The sequence below is a fragment of the Canis lupus genome, chromosome 6 (assembly GCF_048164855.1).
Source record: "Canis lupus baileyi chromosome 6, mCanLup2.hap1, whole genome shotgun sequence".
NCBI lineage: Eukaryota > Metazoa > Chordata > Mammalia > Carnivora > Canidae > Canis > Canis lupus.
Window position 1 is genome coordinate 53,654,173 of NC_132843.1, and position 13,726 is coordinate 53,667,898.

The 13,726-nt window shown below is 36.6% G+C and overlaps 1 protein-coding gene across 7 annotated transcripts in view; it reads left to right on the plus strand.

Moving 5' to 3' along the window:
* The window catches only part of MROH9 (maestro heat like repeat family member 9), a 98,699-nt gene that overhangs the window by 67,577 nt on the left and 17,396 nt on the right, over positions 1-13,726 (plus strand). For all 7 annotated transcript variants that reach the window (XM_072830567.1, XM_072830560.1, XM_072830566.1 and 4 more), the window contains 5 exons: positions 1,436-1,590; positions 3,692-3,857; positions 5,004-5,146; positions 6,176-6,313; positions 8,055-8,175. In XM_072830567.1, the coding sequence (XP_072686668.1) occupies positions 1,436-1,590; positions 3,692-3,857; positions 5,004-5,146; positions 6,176-6,313; positions 8,055-8,175 (723 nt within the window). The remainder of the gene's footprint in view (positions 1-1,435; positions 1,591-3,691; positions 3,858-5,003; positions 5,147-6,175; positions 6,314-8,054; positions 8,176-13,726) is intronic.

The window sequence follows — 13,726 nt, forward strand, 5'->3', positions numbered from 1 at the left end:
AGAAAGCAACTGAATGAAGATGGAAATTCAGCAACTTTTACTCCACCTCAGCTCCCACAAACAACTGAAGTACTGAATACAGTGGATTCTTGTCTTAAACTGGATTGGATTCTAAAATCAGGTATAAAAGGGGGGTGTCTGAGTGGCTCAATTGGTTAAGGGTCCACTCTTGGTTTTGGCTCAGGTCGTGATCTGGAATCTGTGAGATCCAGCCACACAGAGCTTCTCACTCAGTGTGGAGTCTGTTTGAGATTCTTGCCCCTCCTTCCTTCCCCCACTGTTCCTCCTCCTGCTCACATCACTCTCTCTCTCTCTAAAACTAAATAAATAAGATATTTTTTAATAAAATAAAATCAGTTATAATGGAAAATTGTTCATGGTTAAAATTATCCCTGAAAACAAAACCTAAATTGCATATATAGTATATGGGCTTATAATCTCTAAATAAATCTAACACAGCAAGTCTTCTTTTAGGAATTAAAGCAGATCATAATTGCTGTACTTGAGTGTACAGTAACATAGTTGGCTTGTTTTGGGACATGCTGCATGGAAAAGAAAAGAGGATAAGAAGAAAGAGCTCTAAACCCATAGTTAAAAAGTCAATGGAGAAGAACAATGTTTAATGTCCACAATTTTGTGTTCACCTTGGAGCATATGCAGCACAAGGAATGTCCTGCACTCTTAACACTTCAGTTATTTTATTTTATTTTTTTTGCTTGGAGTTGGGGGTTGGTCTAGATAACTAACTGTATATGAGACAATTGCAATTGAATGTAAATTATATCAACCAACATTTCAGCTTATGATCTCTGAGGAATATTTTCAAAATAGTGAAGTTATCTGGTTAGATGAATGTTAAATATATAGCCACTAATTTGAGACAAATTTCAGGTCTGGCTAGTAATCTCCTTGTTCAAGAATGAATATAAAGGGGAAAAAATAAAACTGACATAGGGCCTATGACTAGAATTTGCAAGAGTATGTGACCCAGCGTTTACCATTCTGGACCATTCTTCCAACACATAGTTTAACCATTCCATATGTAGATTCAAGTCTTCTTTAACTTTCAGAAAGGTTTTTTGAAATTCCATTGTTATTCTGCTCCATAATTTTGACTTCCTTCTTAAAGGATTTGAATTATACATGTTCTCTATACCGAGCTTTTATGTCTTATATAATGAAGTCTACCTTCCCCAAATAATTTTTTTTAAAAAACTGGGTATTTTCCCAATATCAATAAATGCATAGGCTTACTTCTCATCAAAACAAATATTTTACATTGTGTAGTCATACATATAAATATGCTTTCCTCTAGTGCTTATTTGTGTGTTAATTGCTGCCTTGGCCATTCTGAGGAGGGCTGAATTCTTAGATCCAAGAAATCCTTGGTTTAGAGGTGGCCATGGAACAAAAGACTCTGAAATTATTTTTCCAGGTGTCTAAGATTGTGGATGCTATTTATAAGCAATTGTGTGAACATTCTTCTCATGTCATGAGGCATACTTTGTTGCGGGTCATCACCTTGTTGATACGTTCTTCACCGAAGAAGGTTATCTTTCAACTTATGGATTACCCAATCCCAGCAGACAAGTAAGACACCCTTACACCTTCCACAAGGGTCTCCAGAATATGACAGAGCTGGAAAGAGTTAGGGTCACTTCTTTTTTTCTGAAAAAGGATGTCTATTTTTGTACAACATAGGATGATCATAAAGTTTAAATAACATCATGCATTTTATTTATATTCTCATACAACACCTACACAGAGTAAACACCACTGACAAATGATCATGGTCACTATTATTTATGTGATACTTTAAATTGTGTTCTACTGCATATTCCATAGGAACAAGCCTCTCCTCAAAGTAATGATGGATTTTTTGCCATAAGTGATAAAATTTATAGTGCTTTTTTCTCATTTATAAAAAACAGATGTAAGGTATTTCTATCCACCAACAAAATAATGAAACATTAGAAGTAGCTGTTCCTTAGCTATTTATCTGAAATTCATGATCCAGGATCACAGAAAATATTAAGGAGAAAAGAATACCAATGTGAGCTTAAGGGACAGTATGAGCCTAACTCACATTAGAAGAGGGTAGTAAATGACAGCACTTCATTTCTATCATTTGTACCTTGAGAAGGAAGGTAATACTTCTCTACTATTAACAGTATAAAAGGAAGGAAATTACATTAAGAAAAAGATTCAGGCTTTGAAAACAAATGGGTCTGAATTCCTTCTCAGCCACACAAATTTCTAAACACCTTGGTCCTCAGTTTGTCTGTGAGATGAGAAAAATTCTTTATCTATAAAGCAATTATATAAGTTAACATCTGTAAAGGCATATCAAAACCCATAAAATGTTAAACCAATTATGTGACTGACCTTTTTTTCCAACTGAAAGCTTATATTAATTTGGGAGGCTCACAAATACAAAGCATTTTACTACTCAGAAAATTCCAAAATTAAAAATCTTTATAAGACTCAGTGTTTTCTCATTCAGGAATTAAGCACCCATTGTATGTAAAATATTACCAGCCTTCAAGCATTTTTTTGAGAGAGAATGGCCCATGGATTAAAGTTGCCAGTGAATTCAATATAAACAATATGAAATGAGGAGGTATAGAAAGCAAGCACAATTAGAGTTAAATTAAAATAGTCATCAGCAGATCCTCTGCAATAGTAGGTGAGGTTTGAGGTAGACTAAAAGACTAGGATTTGCAGTTGAGCTAAATCAGAGAAACGGAGAGACTGTCTGATCAGCTAACAGGTATGATCAAGAGGTAAAGGAATGAGACAGGGTATATGAGACTTGATGTCCATGTGGTTCTAAGCATAGTTCTAAAGTTGAGCCGAAAAGGCAGGAGCAGTGGGGTAATGGGTTCTGAAGACCTGGTATGTCTGTGTCCCAGAGGACCAGGCCTCCCTTAGGAACCTAAATGCAGAGACACTATAAAATAGGGCTCAGAACCCAGCACAGATTAATAAGGTATCGGGAATTTACCCACACAAAGGTGTCTAGCAGTTTTTAAGATGAGCACAAAAAAAAAAAAAAAAAAAAAAAAAAAGTCCCAAACAGTGGCCAGAAAGGAGCTAGGGGACTGGAGGTTGAGAAGCCAGGATTCTAGTAACATCAGTGTCACTAATTAAATGTGTGACAGTTCACAAAAGGGACCACTCCTCTGAGTTCAATTTAAATTAATTTTCTAATTTTTAAATTTATATAATTTTTTGCTTAGTATTTCTACCTATTTGGTTTTTTTAAGTTGATATATGTATTTATATATTAATCTGTATTTCTATACCAGTTTTTAAATATTTTATTATTCCTTGATGAACAAGGTCACAAGGTGGGAAGATCAGAGCTTGGAATGGAGAAAACTTACCCATTCTTGACAGTGACCTGGACAGATATTTAAATGTGCTAAGAAATGAACTTGCAGACTTGCAGACTGTATTTTCTGTAAGATCTCATCTAAATTCTTCCTCTGTTTTCAAGGACAAGAGATTAATGGGATTATTTGGAAATGAGCATATCAGTTTGGTTTAGACTTGTCTGCAATTTCTGTGCTACATAAACATGTAAAATCAAGACTTTTCCCAATTCACAACACAGTATAAGTAGGAAATTAATAACCTGATTCTCACTATGTGTGTGTGGGGGGGGGGGGTGCGGGGGCTGTGTTTGCAGCACTTTGCTACTGATGTGGCAGGCAGCAGGCTCTGAGTCAAGGATGGCCCCTCATGTGCTGAAGACAATCTTGTTGATACTGAAAGGAAAGCCTGGAGAAATGCAGGACAGCCTAATGGAAAGAAGACGTTTCTCCCTAGATACTACTAATATGATGCCTGTAGCGGTAAGTAATACCATGAGTGTTTCTCTGTCCTGGTGTTTTTCTGATCATGAAAACCCCTATCTACCCACAGAATCAGTCATATTTCTTGACACTGTTCTGCTTTCATCCATTCATTCTTATTGCTTTCATTCATTCATACTTATTGAGTGCCTACTATATGCCATACCCTGATCAGAAAGCTTACATTCTGGTAAAAGACACAATAAACAAACAAACAAAAAATGTGTCATGTGTCAGATGATATAAAGCTGAGAAGTGACATAAAGTGATGTGGAGAAAAGGAAGTGGCAGGGAGGATTTAGGAAAGTTGGTCAAGGAAGGCCTTTCTGCTGAGGCAACATCCAGAGAATAAAGGAGTGGTCCTTGCAAATATCTGGGCAAGAGAGTTCCAGACAGAGAGAAGGACAAAAGCTCTGCAATGATGGGAACTTGCCTGCTACATCAGCGACTACAAGGAAACCAAAAGAAGAGAACGGAACAAGGATGGAAGTTCAGAGATGGTGTCAGAGAGTAGCCACCAGATGGACCTTACAGACTTTCATAGGCATGTGAAGGCCTAATGTCATTTGTGCCCACCATTTCATATTTCCTGAGGACTAAAATCACTGCTTCTGGAAGTAAATTCTAGTCTTACAGAGATATAATAGGAAGAAAATGGGTAGTGTTCCACAAATGTGAGGTGGTCGGATGTGTTTCTCTGATGTGGTGGGTGGGTATTGAAGTGGTCAGTGGACCAAATGATTGTTAGTGATCTAGCCTGCCTCCTCTTAAATATCTCACTGGCCTGAATTGTTCAAGCATAGGGAGGACCTGGGTTAGTGGTAGGACTATTCTTCATGGCCACATATGAAGGGGACATTGGGATGTATACTGTCCTTTAGAACCAGCTGGCTTCCCACTGGTTTGGCAGCCAAGAGTTGTTGATAGTGCTTTGGGAGCTTATTGCCATAGAATACTGGGCACTGTTCCTGGTTCAAAATGGACTTAGTAGCGGTTACAGAATGAATGAATACACATTCACACTAGAGGCTTCCTTCCAGGAGGAATTGCAAAGGGGTTGCAGTTCCTCCTTCCCCATTTCACTAAGGCTGACAGGGTTTAGAGACAGGTGGCTCCTTTATTGACTTCTTTTTCCTTCTCTTATAGGCATCCCAGGCTCTGTGCACATTGCTGCCTATTAGTTCTTACAAGAGAGCGGTGGCCGAGTTTTTCCCCCAGCTCTTGATGGCTCTCATGCTTCAACTCTTCTACAGCAGTGACCTGAGACTGATGATTAAGGACAGGCTGTTGTGAGATCATATCAGTTATTTTAATTTCAATAAGAAATAAGCTTCTAGCTGTCAACTATTTCTAGTCCCTTGGCTTCATGTGGAACTCTTTATAATTATATGCAATGCATTCGTTTATTACAGTTATCTTTCCTCTGAAGGGTGAAAGGCCTTTAGAACCCCTAAGTAGCAACAAGTTAGCTAGGACCTTCCCTGAGTGTGTGCAGAGTGTACAAAGAACCACTCCCACAGAACATGGTTTATTCTTGCCAGAGGGAGGCTACTACGGGGAGAGAGAGCTGGCCGGAGCATTAGATCCAAAGCCAGACACATGCTAGCTCTGCCACCTACTGTCTGACAGTGATTTCTCTGGGTAATTGTATGTGAGAGATTAAAATAATGTTTACAAATGTCCTCTGGGAACTTCAAAGTTGTTTTGTGGTTGATGATGTAATCTGTGGGCTTAAGATGGCACACAGTCAATCTGTCCACATAAGGCAAGATTCAGCTCTCTCCTTTCACCCAAAACAGTATAGTTAGCTTTGCTGTCCTCCGGAGAAATCTGGACCCACTGCCTGCTATTTGCCTTCATCAGGGGTGGACTTCTAAGCCGAGCAGAACTCCAAAGCACAATCCATACCATTAAGATATTTAATCCATTCTCTGTCTTTCAAGTAGACACACATCAAATCATCCCACACAGATGAGAATATATCTATTTATTTAAAGCATCCAAAAAAAGAAAAGCAGCAGGCACTTTTAGCAAATTATCACATCATTTAACATCTTTTAATAAGCTTTATGCTCATAAACTAATAAGCTGATCAATGATTAATCTTAGGTTTTACACGGTACCATTTCAGTTGAACCCTAAATCCTATGTATTGTTGACCAGGGAAGATGAAGAGCACTGAAAGTTGTTTTCCTTTGAAACATTCCCTTCCCCAAAACCAGCATCCTGCCCAAGATGAAATGAAAAGGCAGGTCTCACGTACTTAGTGACATAAAGGCCACTGTCAAGTGTGACTCTGCTCTTCTTTGGGGCCTTAGCTATGCACGGGATGCCCTGAGAGTTCTGCTGAATTGTTCTGGACTGCAAAAGGTGGATATGGCTCTAAAGAAAAAGAACTGCTGGAACCAGTTTTCCCAAGTGCTGTCTCACCATCACAGGGTTTATCTTGTTGCCAAGTAAGAAGAGGGGCTCTGCATGGGGTTCACTGTCTCTGTCTCACCTTCTCCAATTTTCTTGAGCCATGTGTGAACACAGTCAATATCCACGCCAACTTCCCTCTCTCTTCTAATGATCTGAATTGCCATTTGATTTCTAGTTCTTCCCTTATTTTAGGGATTTATTACTTACTGGGATAGTTTTCTCTTTCTTTGTCCTCCTACTTGATACAGATGCCCAATTTTCCTCCCTCCAAAGAACAGGTTTCTCTTTCAAATATGGAGAACTAGAGGTAAATCTGCTTTTTCTTTCCTCTGCTGTTAGCTTATTCCTGCTTTGTAGGTATCAGACAGTTATAGATGTGTTCCCGCTTTAAAGAGGTTCAGTAAAAATCTGTTTGCAATGAGACAAATAAATTTGAAAAGTATATTGAAAGAGAACTTTTATTTTTCTTGTAGTAGAAAAGATTTGTTTGTTTGTTTTTCTAGTTAACTCCTTACCAAATGGCAAGTTTCTGATTATAGGGATTAGATTTTCTTTTTTTTTTTTTAAGATTTTATTTATTTATTCATGAGAGACACAGAGAGAGAGAGAGAGAGAGAGAGAGAGAGAGGGAGAGAAACAGGCAGAGGGAGAAGCAGGCTCCACGCAGGGAGCCTGACATGGGACCCGATCCCAGGTCTCCAGGATCACGCCCTGGGCTGAAGGCAGCCCTAAACCGCTGAGCCACCTGGGCTGCCTGGGATTAGATTTTCTGATGAAGAATCGAGATACACAGACTTGACAACATAATAGGCCATTTGAAGTTATGACCAATGCAGGAAGTACAGTCTATATGGTCTCTGGGCCCCTCATGCATTTCAAGTGGCAACTAACTTGCACACAGATTTCAGGAACATCTTATTTTATAAAAGTATGGTACATCTGCACCCCACAAATGGCCACTAGTTAAGAGTCACAATATCCTTAGTACCTTTGGATCTTCTTACTTAAAATGTGGTCCTCAGACCAGCAGTAACAACATCATCTAGAAGGTAAAAATAGAAGGCAAATAGAATCTCATGGCCCACTCCAGTCCCACTGAATCAGAATCTGTACTTTAGCAAGATCCCTGGGTAATTTGTACACACATTAAAATCTGAGAAGCATTGGTTTAAAATACCAACCTAGAGTCTTAAAATGAAATCTGTCACATCAGCTTTTCCAGTCCTGCCACTAGGCATCTGATCCAGGCCAGCATGTCAGGACAACTGTGAGACTGGCCATTGCCCAGAGTGGCTTAGGAATCAGAACTCATTAATTCTCCTGAGTAACATAGGATAGTCCCAAACCCTCTTTTCCATTATATCATTCAAAGGAAAGACTTGGTCTAAAACCATGATGGTGATCTATGCAGCCATCTTGGATTGCCAAGATATTTATTTTGCACTATTTATTTTCTCTCCTTGGTCAGGCAGGAGCTTATGGTATTACAAGGCATTCTGTTGTGGAGCACAGGAAAGGAAAGATAGGAGAGAGGAGTGATATTAAGGAAAGAGATATAATCAGTGATCCAAGTCTATATAATAGAGTCTGGAGTCTGAATAGAATCAGAATGGGGCAACAGTTTACCTTGAATTAGGGAATATTAGAAAATATCTATTTATCTGGGTGGTACAAAATATGAGGATAATGATTCTCTCTTTACGACCATTAGCAGCTGCTAATGCAGGAAGATCTTTTATCTTCTTTGCTAATACAGTGCCTTATTCTCCTTTACAGAACTCTCAGTGACTATAACTTCCCACAGTTTCCAGAGACCTTGCATTATCTCTACAAGCTCTCAGTGGAAGGTCCTAGACGGTCAGAAGACAGTGTCATCATAGTAATATTCTTCACTGAAGTGAGTTTTATTGGAAGACTGCAAACAACCAGGTTCTCATTCCTTATCCAAACTTAAGTCCACCCTCCAATCATTTATCTCCCTCTCTTAATATTATCAAGAGTTGAGAAAATTAAAAATAACTTTTGTCATGTCCTGGATGTGGATTTGCACAAACACTAATTATTTAATACCAGTTCATATATATCTGCATGCTTGTTAAAATAAATCAAGGAATACTCCAAGTGTACCTAAAGTTTACTTAAAGATAATAGGTAACATCTGGGATCTGAATGATATATATCAGACTAGGGGAAGAAAAAGGAATGGTCCAAATAATGGAGTAAAATTAAGATATAGAACTACAGTAATGTTTATATGAATATTACACCATGTATTAGAATGCTATACTAGAGCCAAGCAAATTGAGGAAGTCCTTTTCCTTACATAAGGAATGTAGAAAGTTTTATAAGTTGAAATTCTCTGAGTCAAATATGAATGTTTCCATAGAGGTAATATATCATAAAGTATCAATCTAAAGTGCCATGCCAAATATTCTAAAAAATTTGGCATAATTTGAAACATCGTAGTCAGTGAAACAGCTAATAAACTATAAAAGACTGACCCATTCACTACACTACTTACTTCTAGAGTTTTCAGAAAGATACATAACTTAGTTTAACCAATATCTGCACTAGCAAATCACTAATGTTTCCAACCCTGCCTAATCCATTTGAATCTCTCATTATTTTTATTATGTTATGCACTATTTTTTCATTATATTGTCCTTTAACTATATACAAACATTAAACAGGTCTTAATATGACATACATAATTGCTCCCATAAAATGATACATTCAAAAGAATTTACAAAGGACATAAGATTTACTAGGCATTATTACTGTGACAGATGATGTTTAATGAACCCTAATTGCCTCTCTTAACATGAATGTAGTGCTTCCTGCTCTTGAAGAGTGGCATACCTGTCCTTCTAAGAACTGAGCAATGACCACCTTGTTCCACTACTTTCTCTAAATGGAGCATCTGGGCAATCCTCAATGGCTCAGTTCTCCATAAGGTCACTTGGCCTTTTTTTTTTAATATATTTTTTTAAAGATTTTACTTATTTATTCATGATAGACAGAGAGAGAGAGAGAGAGGCAGAGAAACAGGCAGAGGGAGAAGTAGGCTCCATGCCTGGAGCCCTACACGGGACTCCATCCTGGGACTCCAGGATCACTCCCTGGCGAAAGACAGGCACCAAACCGCTGAGCCACCCAGAGATCCCCTCACTTGGTCTTTAGATGTTCTAAGCACACAACCTATGTATTTTACCTTAGTTTAGTCTTGTTAGCCAGCAATAGTCAACATAGTACTATCGATGCTTATGCCATGTATTTAGATGTGTTTTTTCTAGTTTTCTACTGATATAAGTAATAGTAGAGTTTACATCTTTGTGCCTAAATCTTCTTTCTTTTAGTATTTTAGATTATTTCCCTCTAATAGGGAAATATCACACTATCCACACTTAGATAATACAGTCTAATGCTCTAATAGATTCCAAGAATCTGAAATAATAACTAAAGAGCATAAATATTCTCAAGGTTAAGGATTTTTATTGCCAGACTGATTTCTGAAAGGTAGAGCCAACCAGCACTCCCTATTCAGTTCACAAGAGCACTCTCCCCACTGCACTCTTGCCACTATTGATGAGCTTTCAGTTTGAGAGGTAGATGTGATGTCTTGTGGGTGATTTGATCTGTCCTTAATTTTTTACATTTTCAGAGAGGTTGAACATTTAAAAAATATAATTATTCATAAATTAGATTTCCATAATCTAAGCAATTTGATCTTTTCTTTGCCCATTTGCTTATTATAGTGTTTTTCTCTCTCACACACATATACAGAAATTTGTGAAGGATATTAAGTACATTATACCTTTGTTTATAATACCTGTTGAGAATCAGTACCCAGTCTTTTGTTTGCCTTTTAATTTTTTTTATGGAATGTGATCTTTTTTCATAAAAATTTAGCATTAAAAAATCAACTATGGCCGAAGAGTTGATAAATATTCATTTATAATGCATTCATATTTATACATTTTTTAATGAATTCTTACATGTAATGTTGTTTCCTATGACATTTACATGGTATATCATGAGGTACACCGTAGTCTTTCACTGAAACTAAAGTTTTCATTAAATAATTAACTTCCTCTCCCAGCATCATTTAATTAGTAAGCCTTAAATTCACTACCCACTGGTGACACTACCTTTATTATTAGTTTCATATACAAACATGCAAACACACACCCACACTAGGATCTGCCCTTGAGTATACTGTTAGGTTCCATTTATTTTTTCATTCCAGTGGAAGTATCACACTTGAATTATGGCAGTTTGCAAAAAAAATGTTAATACCTTGCAAAGCACCTTTCCCTCAACTCTCTTCAAAATACCTTTAGTCTTTCCTACATGTTTATCCTCCTAGTCGCATTTTAAAATAATTTTGCCAGGTTTAAAAGAAAAAAACCTTTCACTGAAACTATGATTGCAGTTAAAGCTATAAGCTTCTCAGGAATGTTTGGTATTTTTATGTTTTCACTTCTTTTTTTAATTTAATATTTTGTCATATTCATATAAATGTTACATATTAATTTGGGGATTATTAGTTTATATTATTTTAAACTGTTATTGCAAATGTATTCTTTTTGGGGGGGTTCTCAAATTTATCTTTATTACGTATCAGTATTGGTATAGGTTTTCATGTTTGTTTTGTTTTGTTGGGATAGCTCCCACACAATGTTACAGTAGTTTTAGGTATACAGTATAGTGATTCAACAACTCCATACATTATGCTGTGCTCACCACCAGTGCAGCTACCATCTGTCACTGCACAACACTATTACAATACCCTTGACTATATTCCCAGTGCTGTACCTTTTATTTCCATGACTTATTCATTCCATAATTGGAAGCTTGTAACTCTCGCTCTCCTTTACCCACTTTGCCCATCCCTTTACCCCTCTTCTTTCTGGCAATCATCGGTTTGTTCTCTGCATTTATGAATCTGATTTTGCTTTATGTTTATTCATTTGTTTTGGTTTTTAGATTTCAGTTATGAGTGAAAATATGATATTTGTCTTTCTCTGTCTGACTTCACTCAGCATTATACCCTCTAGGTTCATTCATGTTGTTGCAAATGACATGATCTTATCTTTTTATGGCTGAATAATATTCCACTGTACATGCATACCACAATTTCTTTACCTTTTCAACTGTAGATGAGTACTTGGGTTGCTTCCTTATCTTGGCAATTGTAAATAATGTTGCTATAAACAAGGGTACACGTATTGGTGGGAATGCAAGCTGGTGCTGCCACCTTGGAAAAGAGTATGGAGGTTCCTCAAAAAGCTGAAAACAGAACTATCCTTTGATCCAGGAATTGCACTACTAGGTATTTACCCCAAAGATACAAGTGCAGTGATCTGAAGGGGCACCTGCACCCCAATATTTATAATAGCAATGACCATTATAACCAAACTGTGGGAAGCCCAGAAGTCAATTGACAGATGAATGGATAAAGGTGTGATATATGTACACATGGAATATTACTCAGCTATCAAAAAATGAAATCTTGACATTTGCAACTATGTGTGGATGGAACCAGAGTATTATGCAAACAAAATAAGTCAGTCAGAGAAAGACAATTATCATATGATTTCACTCACATGTGGAATTTAAGAAAGAAACCAGAGGATCATAGTGGAAGAGAGAACAAAATAAACCAAGATGAAATCAGAGAAGGAATAAATTCATAAGAGACTAAATTGTAGGAAACAAACTGAGGGTCGCTGGAGGGGAGGGGGTGGGGGGCAGGACATTAAGGAGGGCATGTGATGTAATGAGCACTGGGTGTTATATAAGACTGATGAATCACTGACCTCTACCTCTGAAACTAGTAATATGTTAATTGAATTTAAATTTTAAAAATGAATTAGTGTTTTTGTTTCCTTCAGATAAATGCCCAGTAATGAAATTATTGAATCATATGATATTTCTATCTTTAATTTTCTGAGGAATCTCCATACTGTTCCCCAAATATAGCCTTTTTCATTCCATTTTCAAGCTCATTATTGCTGGATGTTCAGGAAAATTAAACTGTATTATCTTAAATGGGACAAACTTTTTTGTGCTCTAATAATAATTATAATAATATTTTTGTTAATTCTTAAGTTCTCCAGGCATATGATCCTGATGTATGAAAAACAATAGATAACATATTATTACCTCTGGTCAAATTATTTTGCTGAATTGTATATTTTTGCCATGGCCTTTAAAGTTCCATTTTGTGAATAGTCTGACCTCTCCTTTGTCCATGTATTTATGACCTTAGTGTTTTTTTCAGTGAATTGGATGGTTCCCTATCTATGTCTCTCCCTCAGATATAAACACACACACATGCACACACGCACACACACACACACATTTGTGAAGGATATCAAGTAGCTTATGAACATAGTGCTTTGACTATATATATCCTTAGTGAAATATAGTCTAAGGATTAAAAAAATCTACAAAAAAATCCCCCCCTTTTACTGAGGAGTTTTATGGATATTGTATATTGATGACATAATTTTAAGACTATAGCATGCTTTATATAACAGAAAGCAGACAAGCAAATATATTAATACTATTGGCACCAAGTTTTTCCAAGCAAAAGAAAGATGAGGCAAACATAAAACTGTAAAAAGTTAATATGAACTCTGATATATTAAATTTGAATTGAATATATCAACATTGTCAAAAATAACTCATGACTAAAAAATAAAATAAAATAACTCTTAGTTCAAGTAAAGGCCAAGAAGGCATGATATTCCAATAAAAATTAATACATTCTCATACTCATTTCTAAATAGTTGCCAAATATCATTACTTGCTAAAAGGAACCTTGTACCCTCGAAGAAATGGCTCGTTTCAAGGGCAAGAAAAATATAAGATAAGCCTAGGACATCTAGTTTTTCCACAAGCAAAAAGGTGTTCAGAGATAGATGGGTCATGTCAAAAGGACACGAGAACCAAGTTGAAGGGGCTCCTATTGACCAAATTTTAGTATCAAAAGAAGGGATAACTGCAAATAATTGTAATAGTTTGGAAAAAAATTTTTTAATGCTTGAGTTCTTGCTGAGACTCAAATTTGGAGAGCTAGAAGAGAGAGAGACCAAGAAACAGATGCCAGCCAGTAAACATAGAGGGAAGGCTAGACATGGAACACTACCATGCAAGTCCCAGTGTGATAACTAAATAAAAAATATTATCAACAGATTTTAAAACCATTGAGTAAAAGATTGTTGGAAAAGGATATTCACATAGTACTAAATTATCACCCACAGATTAGTAACTAGTTCTAAATGGAAAATATGCCTTTACGTTTTGATGTATGGTGATCACTCAAAAAAAACTAACTTTGATAATATTTGGAAGGAACATAGCAATGATGATCAGTCTTCCATTGTTCCTAATCGATTTCAATTATCTAATTTTCTTTGCCTCATGACTGGGACAAAGTCCTG